At 42.2% G+C, this 17113-nt stretch overlaps 1 protein-coding gene across 4 annotated transcripts; it reads left to right on the top strand.

The window, feature by feature from the left end:
• The first annotated feature begins 478 nt into the window (after nucleotides 1-478).
• Nucleotides 479-16845, top strand: RNF4 (ring finger protein 4). 4 transcript variants are annotated; one of them, XM_030948046.1, is made up of 8 exons: nucleotides 479-505; nucleotides 7064-7219; nucleotides 7682-7802; nucleotides 8533-8612; nucleotides 9862-9871; nucleotides 10963-11128; nucleotides 13725-13773; nucleotides 14100-14369. In XM_030948046.1, the coding sequence occupies exons 2-8, from the start codon at nucleotides 7211-7213 to the stop codon at nucleotides 14247-14249; spliced, it is 585 nt and encodes a 194-aa protein (XP_030803906.1). In that variant the 5' UTR covers nucleotides 479-505; nucleotides 7064-7210; the 3' UTR covers nucleotides 14250-14369. The 4 variants fall into 4 exon arrangements, with proteins under 4 accessions (XP_030803906.1, XP_030803907.1, XP_030803908.1 ...); XM_030948047.1 differs by having other exon boundaries at nucleotides 505-598; nucleotides 14100-16845; XM_030948048.1 differs by lacking the exon at nucleotides 479-505 and adding an exon at nucleotides 944-1238.
• Nucleotides 16846-17113: the final 268 nt, after the last annotated feature.

The raw sequence follows: 17113 nt of genomic DNA on the forward strand, positions 1-17113 counted from the left end.
TAACACTGGGGCTGACATGGTATTGTTCAGTCATCAGTTGGATTTGATTATCTCAAAGGTCTTTCCCGACCTAATTGATCCCACAATTTTGAGACTGCGGAACGTTTCCAGAAGCCGGGGGGGGGGAATAGGGAACCCCACCCCAAAGCTCACACACACTCCACCTCCAGGTACAACAGCTCCGGAGAACACAGCAAAAACAGGGTCTGGCTTCGGCCGCCCTTTCAGAGTCTGTCAGGGCCGAACGAACCCGAGGACCAGGAGATCTTTCCCAAGCGGTGGCGAGCGAACTCAATGGGCCTCTAAACCCCGCTTAGGCCCCACGCCCGCGCGGAACTACAGCTCCCAGCACGCCCCGCGGCAGCCGAGGAGGTGGGGCCGCCCGTCTATCCGCTGTCTGATTGACGTGCGCGTCGGCCACTCCGCGAGCGCAGAGCCGCAGCTCAGCCAATGGTAAGCGAGCGAGGGCGGGCGCTGCCGTGGGCCGCTGCCGGCCGCCTCTGAGGTGAGCGCGGCGGGCCGGGGGCTCGGCCGGGGGAGGGGGGAGCGGCGCTGCTGGGTCCGTCCCTCCCGCTTGCCCGACGGTCCGGGGCGGCAGGTGAGGGAGGGGACGGGAAGGGAGGGGGAAGCGGAAGGGGAAGCGGCAGTTCCCGGTCGCAGTCGGGGGAGCCGAGGAGATGCGGCCGTTCCTGCCGGTGCGCGGGGCTGGGCCGGCGCCGCCCCCGCTCCGGCCTGAGGACGGTGCCCGAGCCCCTTCCCCGGGTGCGGCCCTGTCCGAGGGGCTCCCACGCAGCCCCCGCCGGGAGCCGCGTGGCGGGTCCGCCCTGCCCGGCCCGGCCCGGCCGGGTGCTCGGGGCCGGCTCCGCCACCGCCCGGTTCGCGGGGCGGCCCCGTCGCTTCTGCCCTGCCCGGAGCGGCGGGGGCGGCAGGGCCGAGGTGCGGGCACGGGCACGGCCGGGCTATCGCTGTCCTGCCCCGCCTCCCCGGAAGGGTCTGTTCTTCTCCGGAGGAACGGCCGGGGCTCGGTGGATGGAGCTACATGAAGTTGTCGCTCTGCCCTCCCATTTTGTGTGACAGCAGGAGTGGGGGGAATGTTCCTCGCCTACCTCAGCCCGCACCTGCACTTCATTACAGGATGTGGAAAGACTCAACTATTTTTTTTTTAATTTTTTTTTCTGTATTCTGTTTTTGGGATTATTGAAAGTGAGTTGTGGCGTCTCTCGGAGAAACTTGTTCAAGTAAGAGCAATGAGCTTTACTTCTGGCCTGTATCAATTTTTCTTTGCCATGTCTGGAATAGGACATACGGCCGATGAAAAGGTTCAGTGTGTTGTTTTGTTCTGTGGGTGGGTTTGAGGGATTTCTTGGCTGGTTTTGGAACTGTTTTGGGTTTTTTAGGTTATTCATGAACATGTCATATTTGTCTCTAGGTGTAACTGCCTGCTTAAAGCAAGCAGACTGGTGTATTTTTGTTTCTACGCTGGTTATCTCTCATCTTTACTCTTTTTATGGTGCCTCTCACCAAGGTCTCTTAGTATGGGACCGTTTTACCTAATTTGGATAACAGACTCAGTTTCTTTTTTCACTAAAGTTTAAGAAAATGAAAGCATCTTTAAAAGTACTGGAAGCACAGGATAGGAAGGTGTAAAAGAGTGAAAAATTAGTGTTCTCCGTGGCAAAAAAAAAAAAAAAAAATTGAGACCAGCACTTTGTGCCTGGTATGTGTGTCTTCTGAAGACAAAAATGCTGTTATGTAGATGCATCTTTGATGCAATGTTTCCTGTTGTTAGGGGTGCAAAAAGACATCTGGGGTAGAAGTGAGAAGCATTAAAAGCATGGTGATGCCTGGGACTGGCTGCCTAGAACAGAGGCTAGACAGAGTTAAAGTGGGTATTTACTAAAGGCTTTTAACAGATACACCTTGGGCAGTGCAAGAGCCTTGCAGAGGCTACAAGCAAGATGGAGAACAGTCACGAGTTTTTCGGGCAGATATATGTTTGGTCTATTTGCATATCAGGGGTTAATTGTTCAATTACAGCTTCAGGTAATGAAGTGACATTCTCCCAGTTTACTTGCCCCCAATTTACTGTTGTTTATACTTTTTGGGCCTGAGGCTGTGATGATGACCTTGGTTTTCAGGCCTGGAAGGATTGTTTTTTCTGACCAAACTGTGATGAGAGCTTACTAACACTCTATACGAAAATTCAGAGTTAAACACTAATCCAGTACAGGATCTGAAAAATACAAAATTAAAATGTAAGGCATCATTTGGATATTCAGTTTTGACAAATTCAACATATAATTGTGTTGTCAGCTGTGCCTTGCACATTCCCAATGTTTGGATCGACATTATTGGTTTCTTTAAGTAGGTGCTTCAGTGTATTTGTCACGTTTAAGATAAATATGAACTTAAGTCTTGTCTGTGTTAGTGAGACAGAGAAAATGTCTTATCTCTTGCTTCAGACAATTTGCCTCCATTCACGTGGGAGACCTAGACTTCGTTTTGAGGGTGGTGCAAGAAAAGTTTTCGGTATTTTAAAGAATCAGTTGGTTTTGAGTGGTAATTCAAACATGTTTGATTAACTCAGCGAAAATGTTGACTTTTTTTTAGAGGAAAAAACAAGATACTTAAATGATGAATAGCAGTAGTTACCACTCCTAGTGTAAACATTCTTAATTTAAATAGCTTGACCTTTTCTCTCAAGTACAGAGAAAAGTTGGTACTTGTAGACTTTGAAATGTTCCTTGTTCTGAGATCAACACTGTTTAGGAACAATGACTGCATGTGCAAAACTCTGCAGATGATAGGAAGGGGAGTGGCCTCTTCTGGTACTGTACTGTCCTGCAGTGAAGCAATAGAAAAGTCTGTACAAGTTAAAACTATTTATTGGCTTGCTAAGTTGATCTGCTAGGTTTTTACACAAAGAAAAGTATTTTTGCCTCTTAAAAAGTCGTAATTTTAGAATTTGAAATTGGTGTCTGTGTGCATCTTGCTAGAAATCTCACAGATAACTGCAGCTAAAGTTGGGAGTGATGTCTGTGGATTGAGGGGGGGAAATTGCTGCAGTAATTCTTTGTGTTAACAACTCCTGAGAGTCTTGGTGCTGGTTGGTTTCATAGTGACTGCTGGAAGAAGAGCGTTATAGGCTTTATCATTAACTTGGGCTGTCCAGACCTGTGTAACAAACTATATTATTAAGTTGTCCTGCAGTTGTGAAGATTTTTGAGCAATTTTTCCACATGAGTGTATCTCTTAACATGCAATGCGTATGCCCCGTTCCTGTACATTACTAAACTTGATCTGTGGTGTCTGTAAGAAAGTGAACTCTGCTTTGTTTTCAGAATGTTAGGGCTCTTGATGTTCATTGAGGTTTCCCAAGTAAGCCAATAACATGTGGAAATCTATAGCCCTCAGAAAAGATTTGTTCTTAAAAAACAAAAATGTTACTGGATCATAAGACTCTTCCTATAGTCTTAATAAATTCCAGCAGTTTGGTTTTCTTAGTAAACAGCACTCTTCTGAGATGAGCTATGTTGATATTGGTCAACCTATCTGTGATGATTTGAGGTAGTTTTACAGTGATGAGCTTCCCTGTGGCTGTCTATTCTCAATTCTTCAGAAGCAGCTTCTGAAGAGGTATTGAGCCATTGGCAGACAGAACATTTGTGCCTTATATGTACTCTCTGCATTAATCATAAAGAAACCCAGTTGTCATTGTTCTAAGATTCTGAAAATTAAACCATTTAAATAGCAACAGTGTGCTGCTCTGCCACTTATGTCAGAAGGTGGTTCTGTCCTCCACTGCAGTTGAGGGTTGACATAAGATCCTCTGAGATATTTCACAGCAATCCTATGTTCACAAACATTACAGTTATCCTGTAAATAATCTGGGGTTTTGTGTCTGGGTAAAGAATGAATATGAGTATTTAAAGTGGATAGGACGGTCTTAACAGGTCTTCTATTGTGTGTTACTTCAGTTTTCACCATAACTTTAAAATTTAAATTGGATGGCTTCATTTTTTCTTCTGTTACAGCTCTTTGGCATTTAAGCCTCTCATAGCCAAAGAGAATCTGTGCAAGTTTTGTTTGGAGTCATCACAGGTGTTCCCCACAATATTTTTAACCTTTCTAAATATACTTGGTTAACAAACCATTGCACTTATTCAGTATTAAGTTTGAAAAGCAGCAGGTCTTGTGAAACCTTCTGAGTATTACATTCAGACCTGTGCTGCTGATGAATACAATAGGCTTATTTTTTGCTGTCATTCAGCTGTGCAGATATGTCAATATTGTTGTTCTGAAAGAGTCTGTTTAAAAACGGTTCTGACAACTTGTAATTTAAAATAAGCTTATATAAAGTTCATTTCTTTATATTTCTCAGATGTGTGCACCAACTAACATTTCCCAGCTTTTTAATGTCCAGGTATTTTTTCCAATTCAATATCTGAGGAGAATGAAAGAAAACGTCTTGGCTTTCTTGATGAAATAAAACTTACAGATTATCTAATGGCTTAACTTCTTAATATACCTCATGTGTTGCTCACTCTTGTTCATCCTCTTGCTGTGTGCAGAAAACTGGCTTACCTAAGTAATTTTTAATTTCATTTGTAGCTTGTCAGTGAAGATAGTAACTTGTCTTGAAGCAATTATTTTGAAAGAGCAGATATGTAAGGCTTAGGGATGGTTCTCTCCCTTGCCTCCATCCCTCATCCCTTGTGCTGTGTCTTCTCCTTCCCCTCTCTCTTCCCATGGTCTCCTAAAACCTCCAAATCCATGAATAATAGTCATATTGAACTAGGAGCTTGTATAGCACATAGCAAATGTGCTCACAGAACAGTCTCACTGTTTTTCTGGTTTTTCTTTGGTTGGGTTTTTGTATGATTGCAGCATTAGTCATGGTCTGGTTTAAAAAGTTCTTGTCTCCTATCCCAGAAACTCAGTAAAGTGAGTAAAATAGTATCTTCCCAAGAATGTTGATAACACAGAGAAGCTTTCTTTCCGAACAAGTGAAATGAAATCTGGACCTTAAGAACAGTAGGATGAAGTGTTAAAAGAGAATTCTCATTACCTGGACACAAAATGTTATGGAAATGATTGCATGGGTCAGTCCTGCATTGAGGCAGCAAGAGACTGAAGTCAGTCTGCCTTCTCTGGTAGCCTGAGTCTTCAACATCCCAGGTGACAACATAAGGCTATTTCTTATCTACCAGGAAAGCTGAACATGTCAGTTTAGATGTCTAAAAAAAAAATCGGGAGAGGGTGTTCACATAATAGTTCTGAAAATGAGATCTATTGTGCCCATGGACTCACTAAGCATTAAGTCTGGCCTATGTGGTTCGACTGGGGGCAAAAAAAAAAGGCACCTTGACTTTCATTTTGCCTTTTGTGCTGGTTTTAAAATGAAAAAATGTGAGAAAATTGATGAGTGGTGTATTGTGTTGCTTACAGCAATACATAAATACATCTTTGGGCTTCATAATAAGCATCAAATTGAGTGTAAGCATTTTTCTCAAGGGTGGTTTTTTAAATAATGTCACAGTTCAGTGTTAACAGGTCTCTTAAGAAAGTAATTTAAGAAATGGAGTAAGTTGAAGCAGAAAAAAGATCAGTCAGGTTCCTTTAATTGAAGGCTAGGATTGACTACCAGTGCTGTTCCATCCCACTGTGTGTTCACATGTTTCTCCATCTGGGAGTAGGCTACAGAGTGTGTGCTGGTCTTTGTGGCAAAAATCAGTCAGCTCTGGAGACAGTTCAGCAGTTCTTGTTTAAAATAGTGTCCCAGTTTTGGACAAATTTAGGAGGAAACATCCTGAAAGGCTGTCTCCTCTAATAGAAGGCTGATTTCAGCAACCCCTCCCCCACAGGTTCAAAAGGAATTCCCTTGGAGAAAGTGAAAAAACTCTGTTTATTTAACAATCAGATTGCTCACAGGTAAGAAAAAAAGGAGTGAATAATTTTAAATAATGAAACCTCTCACTGCTCTGAAGAGATGGTAGATTCAGAGTCCTTTCTGTCGGTGTGGCTCAGTAGTGGGGGCTCCCAGGTGATGTTGCAGTGTTTTGGACTGGAGAAAAGCTGAACAGTTCCAGAAGAAGAAGCCATAGTCCTAGGAAAAAGCTTACTGCCTCAGCTAAAGAACAAGAGGCTAGCTAAAAAAACAGGGAACAACTCTGTCTCTCTCTCTAGAGAAAGAAAGCTGGGAGAAACCCAGATGCTTCTCTGTTTTTGAACACAGGCACCACAATAATTCCACTACTTCTCCCCTCTCTCTCAGCTCTAACTTGGTGCTGAAGGCTCTGCTCTGTGTCTGAGCACAGAGCAGACAACAGGGGATACCAGGGTGTACAGTCACCTCAAGACACAGAGTTGTTCTGTTCCTGGTGCCTCCACCATGTCCACTCACACCCAGCCCCACCGTGTGTTGGACAGGTGGTAACTGTAGCACAGGCAGGCTCAGGATGGGCCCTTCAGTACCTGTCAGTTACTCAGAGCTCCCTTTATGCTTGTGACCTCTCGCCCTTGGCAGGCAGCTGGGCGTGCACATGTACCGGTAACAGAGCAGCTACAGGGAGCTCCGATTCTCCTGCACATCAGCAACTATTTTGAAACTGAAATTTGTCTGCCTCACTTGCTTTGAATTCCTCTCAAGCTGTTTGGCTCCCAGCTGTTGGAATCTGGAGATGGGTTGCTGAAGAAAGCTGTTCATCTGGAGTTTAGATTCTCTGAAGATGGCTGTTTATGACAAAATTCCCACTGATTCCTGCCCACAGGCATTGCCTTGAGTGTCATTCGGTTGCTTTTCAGTTCAATGTCATTGGGATTTGTTAATATTCTTGTAGTTTGCTGTCAAACTCACTTTTCCAGGTGTTTAGTTCACGGGTGAGAATGACTGAGGCTTCAGGCCCAGCTGCAGGTGTCTGAGGCTCACATACTGAACTTGGGGACTTCCCTCTCCTCTGGCTTTGGGCAGAAACTGGTGGTTCAGCAATGGGAATCTGGGAGCAGGGGGGATTGGAGAGTACAAGCATTGCAGACAGGTAACCTTCTCTCTTCTCTTTCATAGGTTTGGAATCCTCTAATCTTCAGAAACCTGGAGTTTTTATCAGTGAGCTACCTAAAGGAATCTAAAGAAATTATAGCTATAGCTTCCTTGCCGTTACTTTTTTGGTGTTTGTACCTCTTTTTCAGTGGTTTTAGATCAAGAAACACTATGAGCACAGTAAGTATTTTGCTTCTCAGTCTAAACCTGATTCTTGAAACATGTGTTCCATTGTATTTCTGCAAACTGTTTTAAGAGTTTCTAGCTAATACACAGGAACATAAGTATATTGAATCTTGGTGTACATTCAAATTTTTAATCACTCTAGGTGCTAGCAGTAGTACAGAAATGCTCACAATGTCAGCAAAACCCAATAAACTGTGAACTAGTTTCTCATTTGCAAACCATCATGATAGGCTTTTTCTTGGTGAGGCAGCTGGTAAGAGATCTGGATCTGGGCTGATGTTTTTATCCTTGCTGGAATTGATTCGGGTAAGAATAGCCCATCCCACCTTTTGATGACTATTGCAGCCATTCCAGGAGTGTTTTCTGTACCTTTGTGTGCTTTCATTGGTGTTGCAAAATTGAGGGCTGTGTTAATACTGCTTGCACAGAAAATGTTAAGTCTTTGTTCTCTCTTAGACTCAACGGAAGCGCCGTGGAGGAACAGTTAATTCTAGGCAAGCTCGAAAAAGAAGCAGGCTCATGGCTTCTACTGCTGAAATGGCTTCAGAAGCAGAGCCAATAGAACTTGAAGAAAGTGGTAAGCTTTCTTTTGAAGTGATAAGAACAGAAAGTGCTTCTGCAGGGTTTGGGTACAGCTGAACATGTATTTTTGCCAGTTTCTAGGCTGTTTACTGGAGAAGAAGGGAAATATGATTTTAGGAAGTGCCTAGTGGCACACACTATGGTACGGCTAAATAACAAGCCTACTGAAAACTGGTTTGGCTTGTTACTGAGCTACAATGCATTTGCCACTAGTGATAGATGAGTTGCACAGGAAAAGTCCTCAAGAGCTGCTCAAACATCTGCATGTCTGTTCAGATAAGATGGGACTTAGAGCAGCTGCCACTACACAGGGTGGCAAACTAAATTTCCAAACTCCCAAGTTTGAAGAAGATGAGGAAAACTTTGTATCATTAATTGTGCCCAATCCCTCAAGGGAACATGCACAGCACAGTGCTATTATATCCTATATGATTCATGTTATATTTCTGTGTGATAAGCATTCTCCTGTCAGATGAATTGTCTGTTGCTGTTGTCATCTGACAGAATTGTGTGAGGAGCTTAGCTGCTCTTTTGCATTTCAGCTTGCTGAAGACAGGGCTGGTAAAGCTCTCTGTGGGTTGCTGAGGGCAAAGCTGGAGTGAGATGTTGAACTCATTCCTGAAGAGAAGATGGACAGGAGATGGTTGAATCTTAGGCTGTTACACAGTGGCAGGCAATTTTCCTCCTCTGCAATCTTTGACCTTGATTCTAACTTTGTTTTTCAGCTGGTGAAGAAGTAGTAGATCTCACATGTGAATCTTCTGATCCTGTGGTCGTTGATCTAACTCACAATGATTCCATTGTGGTAAGTAGTGAATAGCACACTTGCCTAAATATTGTAGTCAAATTAGTTTTCTCATGTGTTGCCTGATAGAATCTGACTTTAAGGGTAAGTTTTAAATTCAGATTTGGCTTGTCAGGGCCTGAAGTCCTGTGTTACAGATAACAAAGAAGCTGCTCTGGAGCTGTACTTGCAGTTAGTGATAGGGTAGTATAAAATAACCTGGAGTTTATATAGATCAGTCATAAGTAATGTAACATAGAGATGTAGTTGATAGTTGAATTTTTTCTAGATATATCAAAGGTAGAATCATAGAATTGTTCAGGTTGGAAAGGACATCTATGATCATCAAGTCCAGCCACTCACCCAGCACTGCCAGGTCCACAACCAAGCCAGGCCCATAAGCACCACATCTGCTTATCTTGGAAATATCTCTGGGGTGATTTCAAGCCAATGCCGCTGGGCTGCCCTGGGCAGCCCCTTGCAGTGCTTGACAACTCTTGCTGAAGAATTTTTTCTAATACCCCTATAGGCAAATGATTTAAAGAAAAAGCCAAGGGAAAGAAGAGTAAGTAAAATAAGTTCAGGTTAATACTCCCAGAAGTCTTTAAAACACCTTATTTTTTTCTGCTCTTTTGAAAGCTAGAATAGTCTTCGATCCAGCTGACAATGTTGTTTATTCCCTCAGGGTTAGGATGCCACTGCTACTGTGCCAAGCAGAAGCAAGCAACAGGAATAGCATAGGGAGTGTTTCTTGCTGGGGTCATTCCTGAGCCTTTGCAAAGGAAGGGCCTCAAACTCCAAAAACAAACAACAGAATTTGCAATTACCCTGCTCCAGTTCCGCCAAGAGAGGTTGGGGGTTGGGTTTCTTTTCTTCAGCAGCTGCTGTAGCATGAAATGTTTATGGACATCAGTGCTGAATTGGCCTGTTTGAGGAGAAAGAGGGAAAGAATCACCCAAAACCCTAAACCATGGAACTGAAATGGGGGAGCAGGGAGGAGGGCATTCAGGTGGTTCATAAGTTGCTTCTGTTGCTACCCCATTGGAGCAGTGGGAGCAGAACCATCAGCATCCACATAGTTATTTACAGTGAAGCATTTTATATACTACTTTTAATAGCCCTAATCAAAATAAGAGTAATAGCCTATCATTCTTGGCTTGTTTTGTTGGAACTGCTGTGCCTAGCTGGTCTTTGTATGTAAGACCAGGGGTGCACAACAAAGTCTAATTGTATTTTCTTTTCTCTCCCTTCCCATGTGTATTGATGCAAGATTGTTGAAGGTGAGTTGACATTTTAAAATTGATAATGAAATTTTCCTAAATGTAATAATTATTTTTGATTGCCTTTTTCAATTAATTTGAGCAGCATTTCTTGAAACTGCAAAAGGCCAGTGCCTTAGAAAATGAATCCAGTCTCTGTTTGATAGTCAGTATCAGAGCTTGTAGAAAGTACCTGAAAAAAAATATATCAAAAGCTGCTCTAAATACTTATTTTCTAAAGACAGAATTTCTTTAAGCCCCAAGTTGATGATAATTTTAATTAGCACTAGAATATTGGTTGTGAATGAAAAAAAAAAGTCAGAAGTGTTGTTTAACCTGTATTGCAGTAAAGGAAGTAAAGAAAGTGATTTGTGCTTGTAGTATGCACTAGTCTAACATGCTTCAAATTTTCCAGTGAGAAATACTAATTTTTTTTCTACTTTAGATGTTAAAATAGTTACAGGTCTAAAGAAGTTAATCTTTTACATCTTTCAGATGTAGTTCTAATTACATATTGGAGATGCATTAGTATGTTGTCAGCTGCTTATCTAGAACATAATCTGTTCTGTGCTCTGAGTGAAGCAAGGGTAAGTGAAAAATGCCTGCAATAAAAGTTGTAGCTGAACACTTAGGCAGGAAGTGGTTTTAATTTTGTGACTTTTTGTGTTGTCTTATTGTTTAGTAGCTTGATTATTTCTACACGGATACTGGAGTTGCAGAGATAAACTTGTGTTCAGTCCTCTCTCTTCCAGATCACAGCAGTTGTTGCAGTTCCTCAACATAGAATTGTAGCAGTTTCTGTCAGTAAGGATTGGGAGAAGTGTCTTCCCTTTATAGGGGAGATTAATTCACAGATAGTGTAATTACATGGAATGTGTGATGCAGAGGATCTTCAGGATTAAGTTTTAGCTGTTTGTAGGTTGAAGAGATCAAATTATTTGTGTCAGTATGTAGCAGAATATTCACAATGTCTGGATATGTTCAGCCTTAATATTTAGAAACTAGTTTAAGATTGCTCTTAACCCAGCTGAATATGGTCTAATTTTGCATTTCAGGGATAGTTTCAGGGAGTGAGATAATAGTATAGCTAACTTAACAAAATTAAATTACAGAGAACCAACGACAAAGGAGAAATCTGAGACTAAGGAGCCAGAGACAGGCAGACAGCTGTGTGCTGAGCAGTGATGATGAAGATGAAACCAGAGATAACGACGTGTACGTGGCTGATAAAGCAGCTCGAGAACTGGGACCGCTGGAAGAGGAAACTGCAAGTTCAAAGTACGTACACCTCATGAGCTGCCGAACATGGAGTTGTGCTTTTTTGAGACAGACAGGACTGAGTTGTATTTGTCATCACCTGACTTCCTTTGAAGCCTTCACTTTCTCAGTTCCCTCTTTTAATGAGTATGACATCCCACATTGCATGATAGTCAAATGATACCATTTTCACTTGAGGATGAAAAGCCAGCCCAAAACAGATCTACAGCTTTGTGTACAGCCTTAAAGATGAGTGTGGGGTATGGCAAGGAAGTAGGAATTAGTCACAGGCCAAAGCTCATAATGTATTGCATTTCCTTTTCCTACAAAGCTCCAGTAGTTACATTAGATATAAAATACTTCTGTTGGTGTCCATAAGGTTTGGTATCACGAGACTGGCAGGCAGCAGACTGGCAAATTCCAGTAAAAACCCTTATGTGTTCCTGCTTTTTTTTACATACTGTGCCAGTTGCTGCCTTTCTCAAAGCAACCACTGTGCTTCCCAAGGTATACTTGCAAGGGGATCCTGGAGGTCATGCTCTTATGGTCAATTCTTCTGTCCCATGGATGTCATGGAGCCCTGATATGTTTGCATGTGGGATGTGAATCTTGCTTTTTGAGTCAGTAGAGACCCCATTCTGCAGAGAAAGAGTAAATCCTGCTGCAGTGTGTTAGGCTAAGGAAATGAAATCCGGTGTCTATGTGACTAGGCAAGTTGAAGTGATGCCTCAAGTTTTTAGCTTTTATATTTTTCAGATTCTGTACTGCATTAGTGTATAATTCTGAACTCTATATAGAATGCTAGTTAGATTTTTTCCCATTTTGTTTGGACTAAACAATCCTTCTGTGAGCCAAGGTCACACCATTTGCCTCAGGCCCTGGAAAGTGTAAACAAAAATTAATTAGGGGAGGGGGAAGCAAACTGGGGGAATATGACTTCATTACCTGAAACTCTAATTGGACAATTAACTTCTGATATGCAAATAGACCAAACTTATATCCAGCTGAGAAACTCATGCCTGTTGTCCATCTTGGATGTGGCCTCTGTGAGGCTTTGTGCTGCCCAAGGTGTATCCTTTGAAGGCCTTTTAATAAATACCCACTTTATTCTTTCAACTTTGTCCAGCCTCTCTTCTAGGTAGCCTCTCCAAGGCATCAGAAGGACATAGGAATTGTAGTATAAACTTATTTTAAAGTGGGCTTTGGGTTTTTTTGTGGGGAGAAGGATAAATACAGGGTTAAATGAAGCTGATGTGCTTTGAGCCTTTTGGATTACTGAAAGGCAGTGTAGGAGAGACCTTGAATATGTAGCTTTTGGGTGCCAGGTCATAAACATGTCACTGAAAAGTCTTATGTTACTCTGATCCATAATGTGCTTTGCCAATGGAGTGTAAATGTTTAAATTTTGGTTGTGAAGTACTTGAGAGAACAAACACCACTAATTGGATAATATAAAAAGGTAATAGTTTGTTCCTTCAGCCTCCTCTGTTAAAGCTTGCACCTTCCTGGTCTATGTAGGTAAGGCTGAAAGAACTCAGTGTTGCAGCATTTAACATTGACAAAAGGGTCCTTCCTGGTGCTGGGGATTGCCAGAGCCATCTGTAGTGTTGGACTCTTCATCCTTCTAAGATCATCAATTGGAATTTCTTACTGGAGTGTTATAGCTGGTGCCTCAAGAATTTGAGGAGTACAAATGGGAGAATTAGTGGAGTTAAATTCTGTAGGTGAAACTAGGGGTGGATGTTAGTAGTGCTTCCTGCTTGAATTGAAAATAATGGAATAAAGACCATCTCATGCTTTCTATGCCTGTTTGATTAATAAATTACAAACTCTGGTTCAGCATGGGCAGTGACATAAGAAAGCCAAATATTTAGGTAAGGAGTTCTGAAGGTTTAAACTAGGGATTCTTTTGTAAAGAAAAGTATCAAGAAGCTCTTTTTGTTTCTGCTAGCTGCTACTATTCAGCTCTTGGGCTGGGCCATGTTCCCTAGGCAGCTGAGCTGTGTCTGTTGCTGAGTGTGTATGCAGTACTGCTCTCCTGGAGGCTGAAGGCAGCAGAGGCTCATCTGTAACCACAGCTCAGTAGCAGACACTGAGTCAGCATTTCCATCTTGAAACTGGAAATTTGGGGTTGACTATTTCCTTGTGTCACTGTGTTCCTGACCTACATTTTATAAGGAGGAGTTCTTGAAGTGCCTGTGTTACTGGGCTGTTGCTAAATGAGAGCGGGGGATTTTGGAACTTCTGACAACCTCTTCCCTTTCTAGAATGACTCATTTCCAAGGCAGAGCTCAGTGCTTTTGTTACAGAGCTGTCACTGATGGCCTGTTGGAGATTAGTGCTGAACAGAGCAAGAGACTGCTGTGAGTTCTTGTGCTAGACCAGGGTGACTGAGTGCATCTTCCCCCTAGGGAGAACCTTTCTTTTAGGACAGAGAGACCCAATCTTGTTATTACATGCCACAAACTGAGGAGTTAAAGGTACACAGGAATCTTGACAAGAAATGGACCATGGTGCTCTGAGATGGTGACGTGACATTTTGTGTGTGGGTAAGCCTTGATGTGCAGTGAAATTAATGGCTGCATGTTCTTTTTTCTTCTGTTCTCTGTACCACAAGGCCATCTGGTACTGTTAGCTGTCCAATTTGCATGGATGTCTACTCAGAGGTAAGGACCCACATGCTGTCATCCTTTATATGCTGTGTGAGGGAGAGAGGGGCAGAGGGGGCTCATTTAGCTGCTGTGGGATGTTACAGAGAGCTGGCTTGAAGCACAGAGCTTGCCTTGAAGCTCATAATAACTTATCAGTCTAAGTCACCTCTTGGTGGTGGGGGTAGAGGGAGGAACCCTTGGCAGGATGGCACTGAAAGATCTTCAAGTTCCTTATTATTCTAAGAGTAAAGGGACATCTAAGTCCTGTTTGTGTGATGGCAGTAGACCAGCAAAGTTGAATTCTTTACTTCTCATGCCTGTTGTTGTTTCTTTTCTTCCAGATTGTGCAAAGTGGACGACTGATTGTGTCAACAAAATGTGGCCATGTCTTCTGCAGTCAGTGCCTCCGTGATTCCCTTAGGAATGCCAACTCTTGCCCAACTTGCAGGAAGAAACTCACTCACAGACAGTATCATCCCATTTATATATGAGTACTTTTATTTCTCAGGACAGACTCAACTGGATTTTGGGGGAAATGTTATATTTTCAGTGCTCTGAAGATTTAAAGAGCAGCAGGTTGTGCACAAATCCAAATAAAACTGGTTTTTTTGGAGACCAACTTGAACGTATCTAGACAGCTTTTTTATGGTCCAAGTTGCTTCTTGTTACGTTCCTGGTTATCATGCTACATCAATGACTGTCTAACTAGATCAGCAACCTAGACCAGGAAGGAAGCAGTTAATCCATTTCCTTCTACTTTTTTTAATGCTTAAATGAGGGAGTGTGAATATTTTGTTTTTTCTTACTCTATTAATTATTCCTACCTTCACATACAGGTATGGAATAGTTTCCTTTCAGAAGAGAGATTAGCAATTCACCATTTCATTACGCTTTTTTTCATCCTGTAAGAAGCTCATGACTCTTGCTTTCTTGCATATCATCTTTGCCCTAGTAGAGTGAGTACTGTACTGAAGGGTGTTTTTTTCATAAATCAGTCTTAAATTGACAACAAAGGTTATGCAATAAAGTGACCTGCTGTTAACCAGCAGTCAGGTGTTTTGAGCAGCAGACTTGAACATGCAGATGTTTTTATGAACTCCATGAGATCCCAGGTACATAGACACATTTCAGCATGTACAATGTGAAAATAATTCCTTGATTGTTTCAGCTGCCAAGAATTCCTGTATTTTAATCCCAACACTGAATTTATTTTCTCACGTGATGAGATGGTCTCTTGGGTTTACTTGTGCTGTAACACTGTCCTAATAACTGTCAATAATACAGTCTTTTCTAGGCTTCCTAGTGATGAAAGCAAAGAAGCAAATTCATCTGTATGCTGAATACCAAAATATCTACAGATCTTCTTACTGTATCAGCTGTTCCCAGTGTAATGCTTTAAGTTCAGTGTGTTCTCTTTGCTGTTCTCACTGGTTGGTACACTGACACCTGACTGGTTGTAGCCTGGTAAATAGCATTGAAAGTTAAATTACTGTACTGCCATTTTTGAGTGGAGGCTTTAAAAAGTGTTTGGTAGCAATGTTGACAACCAGTTAGAGAAAAGTTTAATTTCCCTTTGCCCTGAGGACTGTCCAGTTTTTTTTAAATGCAGTTTTAAAAAAGAAGTCGGATCTATCTCCTAGGAAAGACAGTTCCTCTAGTTGAGAAGGCAGGAGTACACCAGTTGATGCACTCTTATCCAGTCACTTTTTCCCCAGAACCGAGTTCTAAAAGTCTATTTTAAACTTACAGCTAAAATGTCCAAGCTGATCTGGAGTCCAGGGTGAGCTGATACAAACAGGTTGATGTGGACAAGATGATTAAAATCAGTGGTTTATGATCCACAGCTGTGGTAGATGCATCCATGAGAACCTCCAGATTTAAACCTGGCCACTTCTCTGAAGTCGGTTGCTTATAGAAACCATTATAAAAACCATTCTGTGCCCTGGTGCAGCACAACTGAAGGGTGTGTTTAGTTAATGTTGGTATCACAAGTGTCTTTGCTAACCTGTCCTTATCTGTAGGAAACCTTTAATAAAAGCAGCTCTTCTAAATTAGCTGTCTCAAGCTGCCTTGCAACCCAAAGTAAAGTTGACTTTTTTTTTTTTTAATTAAGGTGTTTCTGGATATAGAAATAGAGAGTTTTGTTACATAAAGGCTGCCTGAAGAAATGCAGCACTTTCACCCCTCTGGTTTGGAGTGGCTTTGGTTCAGTGCTGTTAGCAGGAATATGCAGTTTGTGTTGTAGCAGTAGGGTGACTCCTACAAAGTTGCACACAGGTGGTTCCTGTGTGCTCCCATGGGTGAGATAAACAAGCAAGGACTACAGCTGTCTCAGGATACTGCTGTGACAGTGATGGCTGCAGTTGTGTCCCAAAAAGCAGAGTTGATGCTTAAAGTATTAATTGTGTGAGGAGAAGCAGGCCAACATTAAAATTGTAGTGACCCACAGGGGTCACAGAAGCTACTTTGTCCCAGTAGCTTAGCAAAGAAAGAATAAATTATGGCTGGTTTTCCTGGGGTGGCTGCTGGGTGAAAGGAAGGATCAGGAGAGGATTTAAGGGATTACTACTGAGGATGAGGGTGAGTCAAGTCACTTAACCATGCATCTTTCACAGTCTACTAGCCATGGCCTAAATGATTTTGCACAACTTCCTCCATGTAAATACCACTTTAGAGTTAGTGTCTCAATAAATAGATCTAATCAAAATTTAGATATCATAAACTATAACAGAGAGTTTTTAGCTTTTGTGTACCCTGTGAAGTGCCACAAATTTTGTGCATCTCAAAAAGGATATTATGTCTCAGTACATGGGAAAAAATTGGAAATTCATTACATGCTTTTTTCTTCAAGGGAAAAAAAAAGTCTGATATATTTCAGTTCCAGCAATATTTCACATTGGCAAGAACTCATAGAAAATGAAAAAATCTTTATATTAAGTAGATGTCTGTCTTGTTGTATATAGTTCAATTTTTCCTGTATTTAATTGTATTCAAGTCTGTCTGCCCATCTATGTTGAACTCTGCTGGTAGGCAGAGGGTTCTCTTAACAGGTGAAAATAAAATGATTGGATTGATCAATCACAAGTGCTTCTTTTCGTTGTGCTGGAGTCATTGATTTGGGGGGAAATAATCCTGAAGGCCAAAGCCTTTCAGATTCTGGGGCCAGTGTGGGTTGTGTGGGGCAAAGGAGAAAGGCACCACCTGGGGCAGGAGGGATGTGTGGGGACAAGAGGCTGAAGTCCTGCTCAGGAGGGGGACAATGGGGCAATGCAGATGTGGCTTTGTGGGTGGGGGGAGCCTGGCAGCCAGGGCCAGAGATAGCAGTGAAGAGGGGCAGAGGGTGTTGGGCCACCTC

Source organism: Camarhynchus parvulus, chromosome 4 (assembly GCF_901933205.1).
Source record: "Camarhynchus parvulus chromosome 4, STF_HiC, whole genome shotgun sequence".
Lineage (NCBI taxonomy): Eukaryota > Metazoa > Chordata > Aves > Passeriformes > Thraupidae > Camarhynchus > Camarhynchus parvulus.